General features: G+C 42.9%; 1 protein-coding gene across 1 annotated transcript in view; it reads right to left on the bottom strand.

Annotated features, from left to right (window-relative positions):
* Positions 1-749: 749 nt before the first annotated feature.
* LOC132886376 (tumor necrosis factor receptor superfamily member 11B-like) overlaps positions 750-23,856 on the bottom strand; it is a 26,127-nt gene continuing 3,020 nt past the window's right edge. Inside the window, exons 2-5 of the mRNA XM_060920962.1 lie at positions 16,936-17,299; positions 10,375-10,581; positions 3,159-3,377; positions 750-1,770 (exon numbers count right to left, since the gene is read on the bottom strand). Coding sequence (XP_060776945.1) covers positions 1,382-1,770; positions 3,159-3,377; positions 10,375-10,581; positions 16,936-17,299 — 1,179 coding nt within the window. The 3' untranslated portion in view covers positions 750-1,381. The remainder of the gene's footprint in view (positions 1,771-3,158; positions 3,378-10,374; positions 10,582-16,935; positions 17,300-23,856) is intronic.

Genomic DNA, 23,856 nt, shown 5'->3' with positions numbered 1-23,856 from the left:
GTGAATCACTCTGAGTCGTCTCACTGCTCACCAATTCTGACGAGAGGAAGCAATGCCTGAAAAAAAAAAAACAGCTTCTTCTTTCAGAATATAAATGTTTAATATTAGAAAAGGTTTCAGATCAGCAGATCAAATTTACAGGCCTCTGACCAAAGATGAACCGTTTAAACCACTGTGTTCTGCTTTTTCCTTTAACTTCACACAGAGACACTCGTGGCCATTAGGAAAGTTTCATCAATGTTATTCTTTCTCGTCACTTTGAAAGGAGGAACGGTGTGAAAAAAAAGCCACCATTCATACAAAACTCTCTCTCTCTCTCTCAATATCTCATCTCATCTCATTATCTGTAGCCGCTTTATCCTGTTCTACAGGGTCGCAGGCGAGCTGGATCCTATCCCAGCTGACTACGGGTGAAAGGCGGGGTACACCCTGGACAAGTCGCCAGGTCATCACAGGGCTCGAACCCAGAACCTTCTTGCTGTGAGACGACAGCGCTAACCACTACACCACCGTGCCGCCTCTCTCTTGATACATCGGCACATATTTACATTTGGCTCATACAGGAAATACAGCAAAGGTGAAGACAAGGTAAAGAGAAAAATGAGGGAGTTTCCTGGCTGTAATGATGAAAAATGAGATGATTTCTCTTTGTGACAGCGTCAGCCGCAGGCAACCAGCATCACAGCAAAGACAAGGCCATAAATATTAAAACACACGACCCGACATTCAGCATGAAAACACGACACGGCTTTGGAAACACAACTGTATATTTAAGTCAGGCTGGAGGAATAGTGGCACTCGGATATGATATTTGAAATTCAAACAACCGCACTGTTAAAAACCATTAATACCAAGTAAAAACAATTCATGTAGAAAACAAAAAAGGCACAAATATTTATATATATATATATATATATAAAATGTAAAAAAAATGACATCTTGCATCTAAAATACATAAATGTTGCTTCAAGAGTCCAGTTTTTCTGACAAATATTGATAAATAGAAACATTTGAAGCAAATTTGGGAAACACACAAACCTGAACACACACGATTACAATTAAATAATAAAACGTAATTGCACCCTATTTTTACTGTACATTCAGAACTGACATTCCTTATTTTTTACAGCTTCAGTAAAAGCAGTCCAACAAACAACAACAAACAACAACAGAAAAGGGAAAAAAACAGGCCACAAAAATATTTTCTTCTCTCATCACCATGTAGTGTAACGTAAACTCCCAAATCCAATCCCACCCGCCCCACGACGTCATCGCAGTTTCTGCCTAAAGATTATGTACAACTCAGTTAAATAAGTCTTCTGTTTGTCTGTCCTTCGTGTGACCTTCAGGCGTGGCCTTGTGTCATACCACCTCCAGGTTTTCAGTCATTGTACGGTTTGGGTTTGAAGCACGAGGCGTCTCGGAGCTCAGCGGTGAGGATCTTGTCGTACGGTCGGTGCGCGGAGGCGTTAATGACACGGCTGATGCGCTTGATTGCGCGCAGGAGCGTCTTTGGTGCGTTCCGAGAGCGTAGCTGTCGCACGCTGTGACTCAGGGCTTTGGCCAGGTCTCGGCCGGCGTTCTGGCTCTTCCAGACGTGCAGTAACTGTGCCACGTGGCGGTGTGTGGGGCAGGAAAGCGCCAGCGCCCGGACTGCCTCCTCACTCACCTTCTCACCGGGCAGACTGTCCATCAGCACCAGCAGGTCCTCCAGCGTCACGTTCTTCAGACCAGCACAGCGAGACACCTTCCTCTCACAGTGGTTCAAACCTGGAGGAGAAGACAACATCTCGGTCACGGAACAAATCGACACTGAGGGACGAGGTGCTGTGATGAGCAGCGCAGCGATTTGACAACAATGACATTTTTTAATTGGTGAAACGTCATATCACACTTTATCTGTTTCCTGTTGTCACTTCTATTATAGCAGCGATAAACAGTCTTCCCCTCACCAGCCTTGAATAAGACGAAACCGAGAAACTGCAAAGCAAAAAGTTCCAGCTTCACAAAGCGCTGACACTGGAGACTCCTTCCAGAGACGTTCCATAATAAAACGTCTCGTTACTTTCAGAAAACTTCATCATATCAAAAATTACCAATATTTTTTCCAGTAAATTAATCAACCAATCAGAATCCAGATGTGTATGTCGAGTTTGTGCACACACTTGTGCTCCCTCAGCTTTTCCACGTTGTTTTTTATGAGCTTCTTTTCTTCCAGCTTTTGCGATTTTTCACGTTGTCCTACATGCTTGGATTTTGCATTTGGGAATGACCTTGGATGACCTCGAGTGAAGGTACTCAGTGTTATACATCCATCCGTGTCTGCAACTCAAGTCCAACCCAATTTCAATCCCCTTCATAAAAAATAAATAAAAATAAATAAATAAATAAATAATACGATTTATCGTCAACAAATGTTTTGGCCGCATTGTTGTTCCTAAATACAGCCGAAAAATATTTTTCGTTCCGGATTTGAGAAAAACGATCTCTCCAAACAAAAAAAAAACCATCTCTGCAGAAAGCCACAAACTTTACCTCCTATTGCAAACATATTCATATTTTTTGAGCTTTTTCCCCTTGATATTCCACTTCTTTCATTTTTAATTAAGAATACGAGCGGTTTTGTTTCACCACATCCTTCCTGAAGACGAGTTTCAGATCCAGGGTGAAGAATCGATTTCATCAGGAACACGCTCTCCACCCATGTGAATCAGGAATTATACTCAACTCAGAAGATATCTGAGTGTCTGACTTGGAATTTTTGAACCAGTGTCTGTCGTAAGGTCAGATGGTGTTAAAGAGTGCTCTGAGACCGGTGTTGAGAAACACTGATGCACTTGGCCAGTTTAAAGAATGTGGTTTTGACTCAGATCACATGAATCCTCCTTCAGGTATGGATCGCTTCCAAAAAAGTCTTCTCCAGGTTAGAAGGGATATTTGTCACTGATAAATTATTGGTTTATTGGGGGGGGGGGGGGAAGCTTCTTTGGTGGATCATCTTCCCAGAAACACTCACAGGTTTAATAGAAGACGCAGGAACATGGAAGGGTTTAAAGGTGAACTCAAGCTGCAACAAACCACGTTGGCTCAAATCAAAACGTTTGCACAAGCACACTGTCTTTCTGCATTTCGGAAAACCCCATGAGAAGCAGTCTGACCTTGGATGATGCTGTAGAGCTTCCCTTGGTCTTTGTTCTGCTCTCTCCAAAGCCGCAGGAGATGCAGAGCCTGCTGCTCGGGGCTGCACTTCTTCTTCAGAGGCTCCACATTCTTCTTGTCCACTTTACGGCCAGGAAGGCTCTCCAACAGGAGATCCACAGAGGCAAGAGGAGGAGATAACAGGAACTGGAACATGGCCTCCTCACACAAGGTGATGTCTACACACCAAAAGAGAGAGACAGAGAGCATCAACATCAGTGCACAATGGTCCATATTCACATTTCCAAATCTTACAGAAGAAAATCTGATTAGAAGGATAAAAGTCAGTCGAGTGTGATTAGTCCTCAGTGCCTTTCAGACAGTGTCGGAAATTCCCAACAGAATTCCCAACCCAGTCCACCAGGTCCAAATGAAAACCAGCTGTGCTTCAACACACTCCATTTCACACAGAAGAGGAGATTTTTATTGTCTACGCCCATAAACACTCCATCAATCCATCAGATTAAAGTTGACACATGACTTTTTGCAAAATTGAATTTTAGAGCTGCCCGTAAAAGGTTTGTGTGTGTGTGTGTGTGATTTGTTGTTAAGTCCAGCGTGTTGCTATTTTGCTTGGACGTTCCTTAGTTCTTTCCTGTTTTAATGATTAGAAATGAGTGTGAAGGGTGTGAGATCCGAAATCCACCAGCGCAGTGACATTTTTAAAATGATTCACGTCCAAAATTTCTGCTTCTTCCAAGTGAGTTTTGTGGAGGTTCCTGAGCTACACTGCCACGCTGCTGGAACAGAAGTCAGAGCAGCTACACTGCCAACATTTCTCCATTCTTCTTCAACGGCAGTTTGACAACAACGACAAACGTATCTGTTTAATTTTTATCCATTTATAATGTTGTGTAATGTCTGTGAAATAAGTTCATTCCTGTCCTCATTGACGTTATAAAGAGCTGCGATAAAGAGCTGTTCCCTCAGCAGCTTTTCTTATTTCAGCTACTTGAAGTTAAGACAAAAAAAAAACCAAGTCGCTCGTTAAAGATGTCGGAAAACTTTTCTGAAGTTCCAGCTTTACTTTTGATTGTTACAAAGCGCTGACACTGGAGACTCCTTCCATCAGTGTCACATAAATACACTTCTCTTTCCAGAAAGCTTCACTGAGCGTCATTCGAACGAGTCCCTCTTAATGAGCCGTTACTATAGAAACGATAACGTAACTACAATTAAATGAACGATGAAAGAAATTCTGAAGAAAATGTATTCGTTGTGCACACTTTGGATATCGATATCACAGCAGCACAGCTAACCACACCTCTTTCATCATGTATTCGTTGTCACCCCGCCTCTTTTTCTGCACCAACGTTCACGAGAACAGCGTGTAACGGTTTACCTCGAACATTTTTGCACATGCGTATATTCTACATTTTTCTGTTGTCATTTTCAATCCTGACTCATTCATCACTGGCTCGGTCGAGACGTTTGCGGAACCTGATCCCTGAGAGGAACGTTTACTAAATAGGAACAGACAGCTTACATAAAAGCACTTGCAACTGGAGAACCCTGTTCAGTTTCACTTTTTAAATACACACACACACACTGACATGGCGCACACACGTGCTCTTGAGCTGGATCAATCAGCAGCGTCTGATGAGCAATGGAAACCAGAACCCACCATTTCCCAGGGGTCCGGCTGTAAATACTGAGTCACCGGGTTCCAAACGCCAAACCAAGCTGCTTTGTCAGAAGGAGGACGGAGTTCTGTGACAGACGCAGCGGACGGAGCATGGAACAGCATGCGTGTTCCAAATAACAGCCACTTAATGCATCTTGTTTCAATTAACGCTTTCGAGCTTGTAATCACTCTGGTATTCCGAGTGACCGTGCAGCTGGTTTCTGAGAGATTTAATGCCGGGTCACGCCGAGGTTCTTTGGCTCCATCTTTGGTGGAACCGTCTTTCTTCTGCTGGAGTTTTTGATGCTCGCTCTGAGATTAGCCCTGTGGTTTTAGAAATTGGGAATTTGTTCCTAGAAAATTCCACCAGTTACTCTATCCATCAGATTTTGGCTTTTAAGCTAAATTAAAAACCCCTTATTCCAATTGCTAGATTGGATTAGACCCCAGAGTCGGCTGGAGCTCTTTAGAATGTTGGACCACAGTAACATCCTCCAGGCAAACAGTTATTCTGTAGGAACTCTTTAATAACATCTGGATTCTGCAGGCACTGGATCTAAAGCTAGTGGTGAAACTGAATTGAGTCTTACCGCAGTCTGAAGCAGATATACACTGAGGGTATATCCTTTAGGAAGGTCAGAACCCTTGATTCTACCAGGAACCCTGGAGAACCACTTTGTGTAAGTGTGTAGTTCTACTCGAAGGCTGTTCTTTTATTGCAGCACAAAAACAAATTTTTATGAAAAGTCCTGGACGTTTCATCTTTTTTGCCAATGCCTGTGGTTCTATGGATCGAGAAGCGTTCTGACATGATTTAAAAAAAAAGTGAAGTCTAGAACCCCTAAAGACTCTTTGGTAAAAAGTTCTACTGTATGTTGGACTGTAAATCTACAACAGTTTCTTGATCAGAAAGTTTTAAATTTTCAAGTAGAGCCTGTGTAGGAGACAAAGAGCCATTAATCTTCCAATGACTCCTTAAAGAACCCTTAAAGAACCTCGAACATCCATTTTTCTTCTAAGAGTGTCAGAAACAGTTTATATTCAAATGTTGGTCTTGTGAACTATAAAAAGAGCAATAATTTGGAGACTGTTCCACACAATTAGGAGAGGGTTCTTCAAAGGTTCTTTCGATAAGATGAAGGTTCTTGGCTTCGAAAAATGGTTCTACATGGAACCCTTTCTGATCGGAAAACACCTTGCTGGTTTCCCCAGGAGGGACAACTGAAGAACACTTGAACTTCTGAAATGTTCAGTTTTCGAGAAATGGTGTCTTTAAATGGTTCTTTAGATAATTAAGGGTTCTTGGCTTCCGAAAAAAGATTCTACATGGAAAACACATTGTCGGTCATCGATCTTTAAAGGTTTTCCAAAGAGTGACAACCAAAGAACCTACAAGAGGTCTGAGTTTTTGGTCCACTCTTCTAAAAAGGGGTTCTTTAATGGTTTTGAGAGAGTGTACATTTTTAGAAAAGAAGAAGTTTTTGAGGGGTTCTTTCACTCGATGAACGCTCGTACAGTAAACTTCACCCAGGTCATCCAGACACTCTTAGAAAAAGGGCTCAATGATCCAGAGGATAATTAAGTGTCCTTAGCTTTCAAAAAAGGCTCCATTTGAAGCACTTCAAGCACAAAGCACTTTATTATAGGGTTCTGCAAAGAACCTTTATCAGCTCTCCAGAGGGACAACCAAAGAACCAAAGAAAGGTTCTGAATCACTTTTGGAAAAAGTTGTTTTTAAAGGATTCATGACATAATGAAGGATTATTCACTTCTACTGGGAACCCTTGCTGGTATCTCAAGAGACACGACTGAAGAACACTGAAGGATCTGTATTTTTATACTCTTCGGGAAAAAAGGTTCAAGGATTCTGAGGGGTTCTTCTGCAAGATGATGAATCGCACCACACACTTCAGAGAAAAAAAATAGCTCTTCAAGGATTCATTCGATTAAAAAAAAAACCCAACGTGATTCTATATGAAGCCTCTCTCTGATAGAACACGTTTTGTCGTAGAGTTCTAGCTCCCACGATGTAGAACCCAATATGAAAATGTTTTCCAATAGTTTTTTTTGGAAGCCAAAACCCCTCGACTATTTAAGACCCCTAAATATGTCCCACTTATTGTCCCCTAGACGTGATACCGTCACGTTTCTTCAAGGAAGTTTTTGTCATAATCTGTCCCCTTATTTTGGCTATTATTAACAGCTCTTTAACGAGTGGAATTGTTCCTTCTGGTTTTAGACAGGCAACTGTGCAACCTCTGCTAAAGAAACCTAGCCTAGACCCTAACGACCAAAAAAACTACAGGCCTATCTCCAAGTTACCTTTCATCTCTAAGATTTTGGAAAAAGTTGTTTTCTCTCAGGTTTCTTCTTACTTAAACACTTTCAATATCTTTGACAAATTTCAGTCTGGTTTCAGAGCGCGTCATAGTACCGAATCCACTCTGTTGAAGGTCTATAACGACATCCTTCTCTCTGCTGACTCTGGTTCTTGTGCCATTTTAGTTCTGCTTGATCTCAGCGCAGCATTCGATACTGTCGATCATGACATCCTTCTAAAACGCTTGGAGGTTGAAGTTGGTCTGCAGGGCCCAGTGCTAACATGGTTTACCTCTTACCTGAGAGACAGAGCATTTTCAGTCAAAATGGGAAACTGTTCCTCATCCCCTGCTCTCATCAACTGTGGCATCCCCCAAGGATCAATCCTAGGGCCTCTTTTATTTTCTCTATACGCTTCCTGTTGGCTCCATCTTTGACAAATATAACATTTTGTATCACTGTTATGCAGATGACACACAACTTTACCTACCAGTTACACCCGGCAGTGCTTGTTCATTGAACAACCTTTTTAACTGTCTAGACAACGTCAAATGCCGGATGGTGAGGAACTTCCTACAACTAAATGAGAACAAAACTGAGGTCATTATATTTGGCCCTCCTAGCTCTGTCTCTAGCTTAACCAATGTGCTTGGTCCTCTGTCTGCAAATTTGCACAATGAAGTTAGAAACCTTGGTGTGTTCTTGGACACCTCTTTTTTCAAATTTTAACAAACAAGTCAGTAGTGTTGTGAAAGGTAGCTTTTATCAGCTTAGAACCATAGCCAAATTAAAGCCATTTTTATCTCATAAGGACGTGGAAACTGTTATTCATGCTTTTATCACTTCCCGGCTGGACTACTGAAACTCCCTGTACATGGGGTTGACCCATTCCACCCTGGCTAGACTACAAATGGTTCAGAATGCAGCTGCCAGACTTTTAACCGGTACAAAGAAAAGACATCACATCACTCCTGTCTTAGCTGAGCTGCACCTGTGAAATACAGAATTGATTTTAAAATTTTACTATTTGTTTTTAAAGCCCTCAGTGGATTAGCTCCACAATACATTACTGATCTGCTCATTCCATACTCTGCTCCCAGGTCACTTAGGTCTTCATCACAACATCTTCTCACAGTCCCCAATACATGCCTTAAAACCAAAGGCGACCGGGCCTTTTCTGTTGCTGCCCCCAGGCTCTGGAATAATCTCCCATCCCATATTAAGTCCTGTACCACCACTGACAATTTTAAATCAAATTTAAAGACCCATCTTTTTTCTCTTGCTTTTAGTTCAGCTTGAGGTTGGCCCCATGGTTTTTGTCAAGTCCACTCTTAATTTATTTAATTTAATTTATTTATTTTTTTAATAATCATGATTGTACTACTTTGATTTTTTTAATCATCTTATTTATGTTATTTTATCTACTTAACTTGTTTTTCTTTATCCATGTATACAGTACCTCCAAGGTAATTTTTCATCTGCCTTATTATGGAAAGCACTTTGGGTCAACTTCTGTTGTTTTAAATGTGCTATACAAATAAATGACTTGACTTGACGAAAAGAACACGTTTTCTTCAAAGGTTCTAAATCTTTTACGTAGAAAACAAATGGTTCTTTCTGTGTTCTTTAAGGAGTCATTGAAGGGTTGTAAAGGGTTGGCTTCCAAAAGGCTTCCATCGGAAGGAGAACTGAAAGACATATCAAGGTCATGCATTTGTATTTATAGTCTTTCAAGTTTGATTGAAGTAAATAAGAGCGGTTATCTTCTCCGCTCAACACTCTCTCCGAGGGTTCTACACAGAACCTTGTCGGGTTGAGGGAGTGACCCTGGAGAGACAAGTGAAGGTGAAGGTGAGGGTGTCTGGATGTGGATTTAATCCCCTTGCACACGTCATAATGAAGAGACTAAGTGAAGAGAACAGATACAGTGTTCTGTGTTAAAAGTTAAATCCGACTCGGAGGGTCGTTTTTCCAGATAAGCGTGAGATCAGGTTACGGTCGGTCATGGTGGTTTCCTGCAGCGTGGAGTTCCAGTGAAGGTTCTCTCTCTCGCTCTGTCTCTCTAAGTCAACTGTGTGACTCAGCATGAGGAACGTGTGTGAGGATGAACAGCACATAACGAGAGCGGCGAAAAAGGGCAAGTGTAACTCTAACATCCCTTTAATGTGAACAATAACCTCAGAACGGTTTTATGCTCTGACTCAGCTTCCTCTTTAAACTGTCAAGGATATAAAAAAGTTCCTCATGGCGCCAGCAGGACGCACATTACAGTGCTGAAGAAACGTGAAACACCATCGCTGCTGCTGGAGTCCAAATAAACCATCGTCTTAAATAAATAACTCAAGAAAGGAAGAACAATCCAGCGATGGAATAGAGAAATAAAATACTGCGTCGTCGTCGTCCGAGTCACTGAGGTTCTAATGGATTTTCTTTCCGATTTCTGCCTCATGAGGCTCTGAATACCTTTCTGCAGTGCTGTGCATAAGTTATCACCCCCTGAAATGGATTTAATCTACACAAAATATCCTTTAATCTTGAAGTACGAAGGAAGGTCTTTGTGCTCATTGCATATTATTTACAATTAAAGAATAAAAAGCCATATTGTTACGATTGCATAAGTATTCACCCTCTAAATCAGTCCTGGGGCAACCGGTTTCCATCACGTCACATAATTAGTTAAACGGAGTTGACACATGCACGCGATGAAACATTCAGCAAAGTGACATTCTGAAAAAAATATAAAGAACACGACACGACAGCGACTCTGCCGAGCAAAAAGTCAGCGAGTGAGTCAAGATGGGATTAATCAGGGAAACAACCAAGAGGACAAGGGGGGGAGGGGCATGGAGCATGATGCTACCACTAGCATGCTTCACAGTGTGGTTAGTGCTTGTGATGTCTCAATTAAGTTCATTTCAGTTCAGGAAAAAATGTGGAAAAGTTAAAAGATGGGATGTGGGGTGTGAATACTTATACACAGCACTGGTTTATCTGAGTTGAAATGTCAGATCGAGACTGGATGAAATCAGACTTTTTTTTCTGAATGAGGCATGACGTTTTGATCGTTTGCACTTGTCCTCGAGAGTCTGTCTGTCTTTCTGCTTTGTTAGAGGACATTAAATATTCAGAAGTCCTCAGATAATCAACTTTCTAAAACGAATGTTTTTGGAAGAATTGAATGTGTTTCAGTGTAGTTCTGTGGAAATAATCTGAGTGTGTGTGTGTGCACTCACCAGCGTGGCAGTTGGTGTGTTTGTGAGTGCAGTCGATGGCGGGTTCTCGGTCACACACAGTGTCCTGGGTGGCAGTGCCAGGGTTCTGTGTCTTCATGCCCAGCTGTGAGCAGTCTTGGTGAGGGACACAGGGCTCAGTGGCCGACGCCTTGCTGGAGAAAAAGCCCTGTGGACACTTCTCACACACCGTGTCACTGACAGGAGTGCCTATAACACACACACACACACACACCAGGGCTTTACATTAACTTTTTTGCTCACCAGCCACTGTGGCTAGTGGTTTTCCCGAATCACTAGCCATTCAGCTTTTTCACTAGCCACAATATTGTTGCCAGGAAATCGCAGTTTTTTCTTCACCATGATACGTTAAAGTTCAGAAGATCTAGATTTAATTATGAACGGCAGCGTATAATGTATCTCTACAGTAGCACTCAGGTATTCAGTGGTGTTAAGGTCGCTCCCTATATGAAAACATGCAACCAGTTCAGACAAAAATATAAACAGAGTATTCTGTTTATTGAACTCAAATTCAAGCCCCTTACAATATGAAATATCGTATAATATGAAAAATAACATTCAGTACAACTGAACTGATTCTAATATTAAAAGTCCAATTCAAAACATTTATCATTGAAAAACATTTGATGCTTTGATATGCAAGTATTATGTGTATTATCAAGTATTATTATGTATTATCTATTAATAGTGTGTGTGTGTGTGTGTGTGTGTGTGTGTGTGTGTGTGTGTAGAAAGAGACATTAAATGTCCTCATTACATTCATCATCAGATGAGTCTGAATGGTCCAAGAAAAATGGTCTTCATGACCTGAGGCTTCCAGCAGGCCGTAAGTTGATAGCTGAGGCGGATCAACTTCTTTCCAATCGCGTGAACGTTTCTAACCAGCAGCTCCATCCTCTCCAGCTCAGCCGACTTCATGACAGCCAGGGACTTGAAAGCAATGCTGTCCTGTAGTGACCAGCCGTCTTTGCTGGTTTTGATGTTATAGTGCCGATGTGTGCATTTGACTTTTCGTGGTCCTTTATAGCTTCGAGTTTAAAATTACTGGTGCCTGTCTTTGCCAGACTTTCTACAGTCTTCGCAGTACATGGCATTTTCAGTTTTGCTATGAACTAGCCAATCTCACCCGAACTTCCATTTGTCACTGAACTGTCTTATCTTCCTATTAGCGTCTTGTTCGTCTCCATGGCCGTAGCCAGCTCTGAGGCCCCTGCGGTCCGGACCTCGGTCATTTTTAAGAGCTGAACATACATTTGTACGCTAAATATTCAACTGGATAAAAAAAATAAAGAATAACATTAAAAAGTCTCCGTAAAAAGTGCATTGTTAATTATGTTAAATGCTGATTCTGTCTTCTGTGTCTGTTTCGTGCGGCTCTGAGACCAAGAACACAAAAACGAATGAGTGTGCGACTCGGGGAGGAATGCAGTGCAGGGTTTCCATGGTAACCATAAGCGCACTTTCATCAAGCTGTTAAATTTACATTTTGGAAGCAGCGCAGTTGTAGCCTGCCTTGTTTGTGATTTTAAAAATAAATCATTCGATAAGCCAAAGCAATAGAGTGGAAAGTTTCAACTTATGTTTGCCTTGGATAACTTTGCCTAAAACATGGTGGTGTATCCTGATTTTTTTCCCAGAATGCTTTTGTGTGTCGGTGTAACGGATGCCAGATTGTTAATGTATCTCAGTTCCATAGGCTACATGGTTCGGGGATCTTTTGTCCTCATTGCTTGGGCCAGACCAAACCATTAAACAAGCTTCAATTATTCTTACTCTTGCCACATACATGATTTTTTTTTTCAAAACTGATGATATTCAGTTCAAGCACCATTAAAAGTAATTTCAGGAATAGATCTCGTGTGGTGTGTAATTCACCCTCTCATTTAAATATGTCAAACATTTTCCAGTGCGCGCTTTGCGCATCACGGACCTCGGGGATTTTAAAGAGCTGCTCCGACCCTGATCATCTCTGCCCCTTTTTCCCTGAGCAGCAGGGTTTGAAACTCCAGCTATGTGCCGCCACATAGTGCGCTTGTCAGTCGTCAGCAACTTTGTTGCTTCGTTCATTAACCGCAGGTTACCGCATCACTGATTTTACCTGAGACGTTAACGAATGTTCTAAACAATTCTAACATGTTGTCAGAATGTTTATGCAGGGGCTCATGGGAGTTGTCGGTGCGTAATATTACATTGCAATGTGTTTATTATATCAGATGCCTTCAGAGAAAACTACAATTAAAATATATTGTCATACCACAGAATAAACCACCCGCCACAGTGGCTAGTGAGACTAAAGTCATTACCCGCCAAAGCCCAATTTTACCCGCATTTGGCGGGTGGGTGGGTGCTAATGTAAAGCCCTGACACACTCTATAAACACACATCCACATCCATGTGTGTGTTCACATTCGCACTGTGCATGTGAATGGTTTTAGTTCTGTGACTATAAAAGCTTCACAACCACAGGCTGGATTCAGCTGTGGAACTTTCCAGAGTGTGTTATTAACCGTGTGGAGTCGAAAATGCAAATAATCTCCAGCCGGTTATCTAAACGGTTCAGCAGCAGCAGGTGGGTCCTGAAAGCCACTTCCTCTTTCCCACTAAATCAAATCAAACAGGCTTCATGTGGTCAGATAAATCCTCACACAGCGGTGGATCATTAACACCTGTCCGTACCGCGCACCTCCAAATAAGGAAGAGCCAGCAGAGAAAAAACACAAACAACAGTTATTCATACTGTCAGAAAACAAGCAAAAAAAACCCCAAACACAAAACAAAAAAAACCCCAAAGATTACCAACACTACAACTACTAACAATTATAATATACAGTGTACAGTATAAATAAATATGAGTAATTTATGTGTATTTATTTTTAATAAACATATCAGAAAATAGGGGCGGCACGGTGGTGTAGTGGTTAGCGCTGTCGCCTCACAGCAAGAAGGTCCTGGGTTCGAGCCCCGTGGCCGGCGAGGGCCTTTCTGTGCGGAGTTTGCATGTTCTCCCCGTGTCCGCATGGGTTTCCTCCGGGTGCTCCGGTTTCCCCCACAGTCCAAAGACATGCAGGTTAGGTTAACTGGTGACTCTAAATTGAGCGTAGGTGTGAATGTGAGTGTGAATGGTTGTCTGTGTCTATGTGTCAGCCCTGTGATGACCTGGCGACTTGTCCAGGGTGAACCCCGCCTTTCGCCCGTAGTCAGCTGGGATAGGATCCAGCTCGCCTGCGACCCTGTAGAACAGGATAAAGCGGCTACAGATAATGAGATGAGATGAGATATCAGAAAATATTTTTAATATAGTATTAAAAAGTATTTTTGAAATTATTCCATTCATAAAACATTTCAAATTATAAAATATCAACATGCCCGAGTTAAAATAATTTGTTTTCACAAACAATTTTTCATATTAAAAATATCTCTCTTTAATTCCCACTCAGAAAAACAAATCGATATAACAGTCACCGTATTTCCCTCCACAGCTCCTCCGAATAATCCTCACAAACTCAAACCATAAAGATCATAAATGCAGCAGCGACTCGAATTTAAAGGCGAGGTGTGTATTTTTATAGATTTAATCATGTTTCCGTTTTGGGGTTCTGCATTCAGAGTTCTCTGTCGCCATCTGATGGAGTGAAACAAGCCGGAACCATCCATCACACAGAAAGGAAACAAAATGATCTAATTACCTGTGTAACATTTTACTCAGAGGCACAGCGTGTTGAAGAAACTGCAATATGGTTGGAGAGAGCAAGTGTGCGGGACACAATAAACCAGGATGAAGATGATGATGAGGAGGAGGAAGGGTCCTGATTACAAAGGAGTGTAAAAATCCCACAAAGCTATCTAGGAAACTCAGGACCACTCCCAAGTCCAGTGCTGGTGGTGAAGGTGGTGGTGATGAAGGTGGTGATGAAGGTTATGGTGGTGAAGGAGAAAGTGGTGGTGGAGAAGGTGGTGGTCATTGTGATGAAGGTGGTGGTGGTGATGAAGGTGGTGGAGAAGATTGTGGTGGTGATGAAAGTGAAAGTGGTGATAAAGGTGAAGGTGGTGATGAAGGTGGTGGTGGTGATGGAGAAGGTGAAGATGGTGGTGGTGATGAAGGTGGTGGAGAAAGTGAAGATGGTGGTGGTGATGAAGGTGGTGGTGTTGGAGAAGGTGAAGATGGTGGTGATGAAGGTGGTGGTGAAGGAGAAGGTGGTGGTGTTGAAGGTGAAGATGGTGGTGGTGGTGAAGGTGGTAGTGGTGGTGAACCCTGGAGGTTCCCTCCGGAGCGCCCTGTGTCACTCAGTGTAATAAGTAGCTCTGTCACTCAGAGGTGATTATTTCCCCCCCACAGTGACCTTCACCACAACTGCAGCCTGATGAACATCAGCCCACACAAACCCAGAGAATGCTCACAGACTCTCAGATAGAACCCATCATCTCAGGATCTTCCTGAAAGTGCAGAGAGGGTGGAGTTTGGAAAAGCGAGAGGCACCGGGAGTGTCTCCGATTCATTTAACCTTCTCTTCAAATACTGTGCGGTTTGAGCTCTCATCCAATCCACCGTGGACGTAATAAACACTGTGCGTGTCGTGCTGTTCTAGTAAAATAATGAATGATGAGGTGGTGTGATGGAGCAGAGTTCCTGTTCCCACCCTGCCATGAAGTAACACCAAGCGTCAACCAGTGCACCAACAGTCGCGATTTTTATCTCTTAAAGGAGGCCATACTTTTCATCCTTTTCTAGCTACTTTGAATGCTGTGGAAGCCGGTTCCTGCTCTCACTTCTGTTCAAGCGTAAACTCATCTGAAAACTTCATGGAACAGCTTCACCTCTGACTGCTACAAAACACCGATGCTGGAGACTCCATCCAGAAACGCTGCGTTAAACACAAAACTTCACCATTTTGAAAAAATCTGCTGATGCGGTGCGTTCCTGTGAACGAGCCGTTACTAGAGAAACGATAACGTATTCCAAACGTGGCATTGTGGTGTGCAGCTGCACTCCTCTCAGAGCTGCTGTAAGGAAAATACATCAACACCTCACCATTCTGACCGATCACGATCCAGACTCTGAGGAGAAAGGTTCACTCGAGAACCATGAAAGGTTCTTCTTCGGAGATGCATTTAGGAAGAACCCATGTGATCAAACTTTGATCTCTGTCCCATCATCTGGAGCTCGGAATTCTCGTAATGAACGCTGTATCATGATGCTCATGAGGTTTTTTTTGTTCCATTTTTTTCACGAGAAGCAAGCTGATCTCGGAGAGCGCTGGAGAGCCGTGACACAGAGTTGCCCCTCCGAGCGCCGTGCAAAGTATCTGAAAGATCTCACAGCCGATGACGGACACTTCTGGCTCTGCCACTAAAGCAGCGATGTTATTACAGTCAAGAATTTTCCAATATCCTCCAGTATCTCCAAGCGCTGATGACCCTGATCCGACCTCCACAATCACCTTCACCTGCACGCTGAGCTATTCAGTTTTTAAATCACATCAAGCCGGACATGACCTTTGACCCCTGTCTAGTTTTAGTTTGAGAAAGAAAAAAGTCTTTTCTTACATGTGAAAATGGTCTAAAAACATCTTTAGACATTTATCATCATTACAAATGCAGGATTGATGAATATACATGAATATGCAAATGAGAAACAACTACCATTTGTGAATTTGGCTTGATATCGCGGTTTCACTTTAACACACAGCGTCCACGGCTACAAATTCCCAAGTCATCCTTAGATCTTGACTGTGTTTACAAACTGAGCTCACTCGTAGCCCCGCCCCCTTTAAAAAACAGATATACTTAGAACGTTTTTAAAAGCAGAAGTAGAAAATATCACCCAAGCCTGCGAACTTATCAGAATCATCAAGAATCACAGTGAAACCCTTCATGGCCTTGCTGACCGGCTCATCTGTTTATTCAAGGTCACGGCCTCAAACATTTTTGGAACTTGGGACCTCTCGAGCTCTTTGGATCACATTAAAACTTTCCTACTTATAAAACATTTTCCCCTCTCCGCCTGCTTGTGCTCGCAGCGCCGGCTCAATGCCGCTACACACAGCGCGAACAGAACGTGGACTGTGTAACTCCATGACCTTTCCGTCAGCATTGATGTGGTGGTTCTGCTCTCCACATGGGCACGTGGGTTCTCCACTTCTGACGGATGTCTGGTGCAGCCGTGGCTCGGTGGTTAGCGTTCTGAGAGCTAGCGATCGGAATATTGGGAGTTGCCAGAGAACTGTCAGGTCTGTGGCTTTTAAACGTTCAGCTGTGCCTGGACTGGAGGAAGCCCTTTTTTTCTACATTCGATGACTCGAGAAACTAAACGCTTGAAGATATCACCACAACACGATCATGGCTCTCAAGGTGACGTCATGATTTGTTTAGTTACTTGTGAATGGAGTCTCAAGTGTCAGGATTTTTCATAAAAAAAAGTAACGGCTCATTCACAGGGATTTGTGCAGCAGACGCTTCATACTGTATAAACTGTTGATGTTAAAATGGATAAAAATGTACAATGGGTCCTTCATGGACATTCTGAATGATTGTGATGATAATTACCGAGTACGGAGACTCCGGATCCCGGTGGACAGGCGCTGTGTGGGACGCAGAACTCCACAGAGAGGTGGTATCCCGGGACACACTCGCACAGACGGTTGTGTGTGGTGTTACACTCCCTCTTGATGAACTGTCTCTCCTTGCAGACGGGAGTGCAGTGTCGGCAGCTCTCGCCCCAGTGCCACTGCTCAGCAAAGCGCCACTCGGGACACGGAGCGCATACGGTAGCCGAGTCTGACGTGCAGTGACGTTCCACCGCTGTACCAGGGGGACACTGATCACACAGCAGGAGCTCAGAGGTCACGGGGTCATGATGCTGGTACCTGGGGGTTTCGTGGTACGCCCAGGCGAAGGACACAACGAAGAACTGTGAGAGAGAGAGAGAGAGAGAGAGAGAGAGGAAAAAAACGAGATTGAGATTCAGTGAAGTTCAGGAACAGACTAATCTCATCTCATCTCATTATCTGTAGCCACTTTATCCTGTTCTACAGGGTCGCAGGCGAGCTGGAGCCTATCCCAGCTGACTACGGGCGAAAGGCGGGGTTCACCCTGGACAAGTCGCCAGGTCATCACAGGGCTGACAGGAACAGAGTAATATTTCTCAAAAAAAAAAACAACCCAAACTGTTAATTTTCTCACACAGGGATTGAGGGGTTCCTCAGAACTTGATCAAAACTTCCTGGCAGGAGATTAAAGTTTTACCTTAATGTTACTGCCTTAAAACAAAATGGTTCCTTCAGGGTTCTTTGGATTGTGAAGGAGTTTCACTCTCTGTGATAATTCTCCACATGATGGAGATGAACAGAAAAACTAACAAACATTGCTAGATGTTTCAGGCTTCTTTCGATCTGACAGACGATCTACATAAACTCGAGGTTCTTTGGATTGTCTCACTGGTGGAGCCCTGAAATAAAAGTGCCTCCAAATTCTTCTCATACACACAGTTCCGAAACAAACTCCAGTTTCAATCAGGAACTTAAAGCAGAACCTTCATTTTTTAGCGCAGATCATTGAGAATTGGTTTCCTCAGAGAGCAGTGTATACTGGTATATACTGGATCTGTTCATGTGTTCGGTGATGTTCGCTCAGTGCTCACTGTTGTGCAGCCCAGATGTTCCAAGTGTAGCGTCATCAGAGCGGAGTTTCCCAAAAACACTTCAATACCCTGAGTGCACTTTGGATCTCAGTCAAATGAGCGAGACCCACACTATTCACATGACCCACAATTCTCCAGACCAAACGTGTTTTGTGCAGCAGGTGGTGCGAATCCGTGAGGAAATCATTCGCATGGGGAATGTCACACATCTGCGAATTGAACAGCGAAGGAACCAATGAACCTTTTGCCCCCGATCCAGGCTGCTGTTTGTCGACGTAGGGCATGGCGCGAAAAACCAAAATTACACGCTAGCTCAGAGCTTCTGATGGTTGTAATTACACCATTCCAGAGATCTGAAGGAAACTTGTAGCGGATGACTCTCATGGCCTGCAGCCAGCTTCGACCCGATTTTCGAGGTATGTAGCATTCGCTTCAACGACGTCTTGCTCCACAAGAAAGCTTTAAACCAGAAACCAAGTCACGTCAGGGATTATTTGATGGTTTCTCAGTGAGAGGAGACACAATATGGAAGCACGGGAACATCCGTCACCCCTCCCTGAGCACTGAGACGCTCATGATTGATGTGTTCCTCAAATTCTCGGCCAAACCGTGCTGCTGTGACTCACTGCATGCAGTGTTTTTATAGCAATTAAATACTTTGGACTATGTGATAAAAATTTCATTCAGGGAAAGATTGTTTGTGCACTTTTCTGGCCACAGTCTACAGGATCTCGAATGCTGCCATCTGATTGGTTCTCTGTGCTTCAGTGTATACACACTTGAACTTTTGGAGCAGAATTAAATCACTGGATTGACAAAATTCTCTCGACATTCATTCTGGTACAGAACAGCTTCAACTCTGGGATGTTGGTGGGTTTCCTCACATGAACTGCTCACTTCAGGTCCTTCCACAACATTTCCATTGGATTAAGGTCAGGACTTTGACTTGGCCATTCCAAAACATTCACTTTATTCTTCTTTAACCGTTCTTTGGTAGAACGACTTGTGTGCTTAGGGTCGTTGTCTTGCTGCATGACCCACCTTCTCTTGAGATTCAGTTCATGGACAGATGTCCTGACATTTTCCTTTAGAACTCGCTGGTATAATTCAGAATTCAAGATTTTTTATTTGTCATATACACAATAACAGACACAGTGGTTTATTATTGGGTAATGAAATTTTTGCAACTGCCCGACCAAACTACGCTTACCAATATAAAAAGAAAAATATATATAAAATATGAAATATAAAATATAAAGTGCATATGGAATGCAAAATATAAAGGTAGAGTGAAAAATGAAGATAACATTAAAAAAAAGGAGAGGCAAACAAACAATGTGCAAACATAGAGGTAGATATACTGTGCAATGTCTTGTGCAAAATTGCTAATATAATCCGTGGTTCAAAGCCTGATAGAAATACAGAGGTAGATGGTGAATATAATCCGTGGTTCAAAAGCCTGATGGCCTGGGGGTAAAAACTGTTTGTCAGTCTAATAGTCCTTGCTTTCACACTCCTGTAGCGTCTGCCAGATGGTAGGAGCGTGAATAGTCTGTGTTGTGGGTGTGTTTAGTCCCTGATGATGCTTTGTGCCCTTTTTGTGACCCGGGTGTTGTAAATGTCCTGTAGTGGGGGGAGGACAGCTCCACAGATGAACTGTGCCATTTTAATGACACGCTGGAGAGCCTTTCTGTCCTGAGTTGTGCAGTTCCCGTACCACACAGTGATGGAATTTGTCAGGACGCTCTCCACTGTGCACCTGTAGAAGTTGCTGAGGAGTTTGGTGGACAGTCCAAATTTCCTCAGCTTCCTCAGGAACAACAGTCTCTGTTGAGCCTTCTTGATGGTCTGCTGTGTGTTGTGTGTCCAGGTGAGATCCTCACTGATGTGAGTTCCGAGGAATTTAAATGTTTTCACCCTCTCCACCTGTGTCCTGTTGATGTGCAGCGAGGCATGCTGGTCTCTCCTCCTCTTCCTCGGGTCAACAATCATATCCTTGGCCTTCTCAGCATTCAAGGAGAGGTTATTTTCCTGGCACCAGGAGACCAGCTGAGCCACCTCCTCCCTGTAGGCGCTCTCATTCATTCTTGCCATCATTGATGGAATTCATCGTTCCATCAACGATGGCAAGCCGTCCTGGCCCAGATGCAGCAAAACAGGCCCAAACCGTGATACTACCACCACCATGTTTCACAGATGGGATAAGGTTCTTATGCTGGAATGCAGTGTTTTCCTTTCTCCAAACATAACGCTTCTCATTTAAACCAAAAAGTTCTATTTTGGTCTCATCCGTCCACAAAACATTTTTCCAATAACCTTCTGGCTTGTCCATGTGATCTTTAGCAAACTGCAGATGAGCAGCAATGTTCTTTTTGGAGAGCAGTGGCTTTCTCCTTGCAACCCTGCCATGCACACCATTGTTGTTCAGTGTTCTACTGATGGTGGACTCATGAACATTAACATTAGCCAATGTGAGAGAGGCCTTCAGTTGCTTAGAAGTTACCCTTTTTCCTTTGTGACCTCGCTGACTATTACACGCCTTACTCTTGGAGTGATCTTTGTTGGTCGACCGCTCCTGGGGAGGGTAACAATGGTCTTGAATTTCCTCCATTTGTACACAATCTGTCTGACTGTGGATTGGTGGAGTCCAAACTCTTTAGAGATGGTTTTGTAACCTTTTCCAGCCTGATGAGCATCAGCAACGCTTTTTCTGAGGTCCTCAGAAATCTACTTGGTTCGTGCCATGATACACTTCCACAAACATGTGTTGTGAAGATCAGACTTTGATAGATCCCTGTTCTTTAAATAAAACAGGGTGCCCACTCACACCTGATTGTCATCCCATTGATTGAAAACATCTGACTCTAATTTCACCTTCAAATTAACTGCTAATCCTAGAGGTTCGCATACTTTTGCCACTCACAGATATGTAATATTGGATCATTTTCCTCAATAACTAAATGACCAAGTATAATATTTTTGTCTCATTTGTTTAACTGGGTTCTCTTTATCTACTTTTAGGACTTGTGTGAAAATCTGATGTTGTTTTAGGTCATATTTATGCAGAAATATAGAAAATTCTAAAGGGTTCACAAACTTTCAAGCACCACTGTACACAAAGAAACCTAGAAGAGCATCCAGAGAACCTTGAATACTTTTAGGGTTCTAGATTGAACCTTTTATTAAAATAAAATCATATCTTGCCAGGCATCAGGACAGAAATCTCACTACACACACACACACACACACACACACACACACACACACACACAAAAAAAAAACCCTCACAACAACAAAAAAACTTTCTGAACTTTCTATGAACTAGCTTGTGAAGTGATGTAATCGCCTCAAGGCAAAACAACGGATCCTGGATGGTGTGTTTTACTCGTTCTGGAGTTTATTTTTAGATTCGACATGCTGAAACCATGAATCTGAGAGGGAGGGAACAGATGAAAGTTTACAAGCGCGGCGATTTTGATCATGGTTGTATTTAAAAGTTCCTACCAGGCACACACTCGACATCACCGACTCGTTCACATGGACTCGTATGGAGGACGATGTCCATCATCTCAGTCCGATAACGAACGGAATTAAAATGTGTTCTTTAATAAAGAATTCACACTTCTGGAAGGAGTCTCCAGTGTCAGCGCTTTGTAACAGTCAGAGGTAAAACTGTAACTTGAGGTGTTAGACAGAAAAAAGGGATAAAACACTTGGGGAAGTTGTTTTCTTGGAAAGTAATCAGCATCTGGGTGGGAACAGTGACGCTGCAGGTGTTTTATGACACACAGAAGGGAAAGTGTGATTAATTTTAAATTCCCTCCGTCTCACCCTCGTTTTAACGCTTTTGCTCCAGCGTGACTCTCGGATTAACGCCTCGCAGCAGTCTTTATTGTTGTCCTTATCTTTAACCCCAGCCTTTATAGACTTTCAGCCATTTTGCATGAATCGTTTCAAAGCAGCTGTTTATCATCTGAGACAACGAGCGCTCGCTGTCTGAGTCCTGCACAAAAGAGGAAGTCGTTGCCCTGTACTTCCTTTCAGGCGTGCTTGTTCTTTTTTTTTTCTGAGCTTGTATGTTGTTTAATCTGATGTTAGAAGTGGAACGTGTTTATTTAAAGGGCTCTCTTTCTTCATCAACGCTGGAGAGCTGCAACAACAGAACAGAAGGGGAGAAAAAAAGAGACAGAACAGCGGATACACCAGGTTTAGGGAAGTTGATTTATTTCCACCTGCTCCTGATAACGAGCTGATAACAATCCTTGCACGTCTCTCTCTCTCTCTCTCTCTCTCTCTCTCTCTCTCTCTCTCTCTCTCACACACACACACCAGCTGAAAGCCCTGCATGGAGAATCTGCTATCTTGTGGAAAATCATGCTGGATCTGGATTATTCTTCTGTTATCTGAGAGCCATCAAAACAAGGACACATGCAAATCACACATGCAAAACACATCACAGAGCAGAGCGGCGCTTCATCATCGTCACCACTGGTGCAAAAACAAAACAAAACAAAACAAAAAAACTAAATTGAAAGAAATGCAAAAAGTGTGACTCTGTACACACTATGACACTTTCTGGTACTATATGAGACTCTGTGGTACTCTCTGGTACTATTTGAGACTGTGGTACTCTCTGACACTATACTAGACTCTGTGGTACGCTCTGGTACTCTCTGGTACTATATGAGACTCTGTGGTACTTTCTGATACTCTTTGGTACTATATGAGACTCTGTGGTACTCTCCAAGACTTTCTGGTACTATACGAGACTCTGTGGTACTCTCTGATACTCTCTGGTACTATATGAGACTCTCTGGTACTCTCTCATACTTTCTGGTACTCTACAAGACTCTGTGGTACAATAGTGTCTTACAAAAGCATTACAACCTGGAATTAAAATGGATTTTGGGGGGTTAGCACCATTTGATTTACACAACATGCCGACCACTTTAAAGGTGTGAATTGTTGTTTTACTGTGACACAAACAATAAGATGAAAAAACAGAAATCTGAAGTGTGCACAGGTATTCACCCCCCTCAAAGTCAATACTTTGTAGCGCCAGCTTTTGCTGGAATTCCAGCGGCAAGTCTCTTGGCGTATGTCTCTATTAGATTAGCACATCTAGCCACTGGGATTTTTGCCCATTCCTCAAGGCAAAACTGCTCCAACTCCTTCAAGTTAGATGGGTTGTGTTGGTGTACAGCAATCTTCAAGTTATGCCACAGATTCTCAACTGGATTGAGGTCTGGGCTTTGACGAGACCGTTCCAAGATGTTTAAATGTTTCCCTTTAAACCACTCCATTGTAGCTTTAGCAGTATGTTTAGGGTCGTTGTCCTGCTGGAACGTGAACCTTCATCCCAGTCTCAAACCTCTGGCTGACTCAAACAGGTTTTCCTCCAGAATTGCCCTGTATTTAGTGCCATCCATCTTTCCTTCAGTCCTGACCAGCTTTCCTGTCCCTGCAGATGAAAAACATCCCCACAGCATGATGCTGCCACCACCATGCTTCACTGTAGGAATGGTGTTCTCAGGGTGTTGGGTTTGTGCCACACATGGCGTTTCCCACGATGGCCAAAAAGATCAATTTTAGTCTCATCTGACCAGAGAATCTTCTTCCATGTGTTTGGGGAGTCTGCCACATGCTGTTGGGCAAACTCCAAACGTGATTTCTTAAGCAGTGGCTTTTTTTTTTTCTGGCCACTCTTCCATAAAGCCCCGCCCACTCTGTGGAGTGTACGTCTTAAAGTGGTCCTATGGACAGATACTCCCATCTCCACTGTGGATCTCTGCAGCTCCTTCAGTGTTCTCTTTGGTGTCTTTGTTGCG

The sequence above is a fragment of the Neoarius graeffei genome, chromosome 5 (genome assembly GCF_027579695.1).
Source record: "Neoarius graeffei isolate fNeoGra1 chromosome 5, fNeoGra1.pri, whole genome shotgun sequence".
NCBI lineage: Eukaryota > Metazoa > Chordata > Actinopteri > Siluriformes > Ariidae > Neoarius > Neoarius graeffei.
The sequence above is the reverse complement of the archived record's forward strand: the minus strand, read 5'-3'. Positions and strand labels throughout refer to the sequence as shown.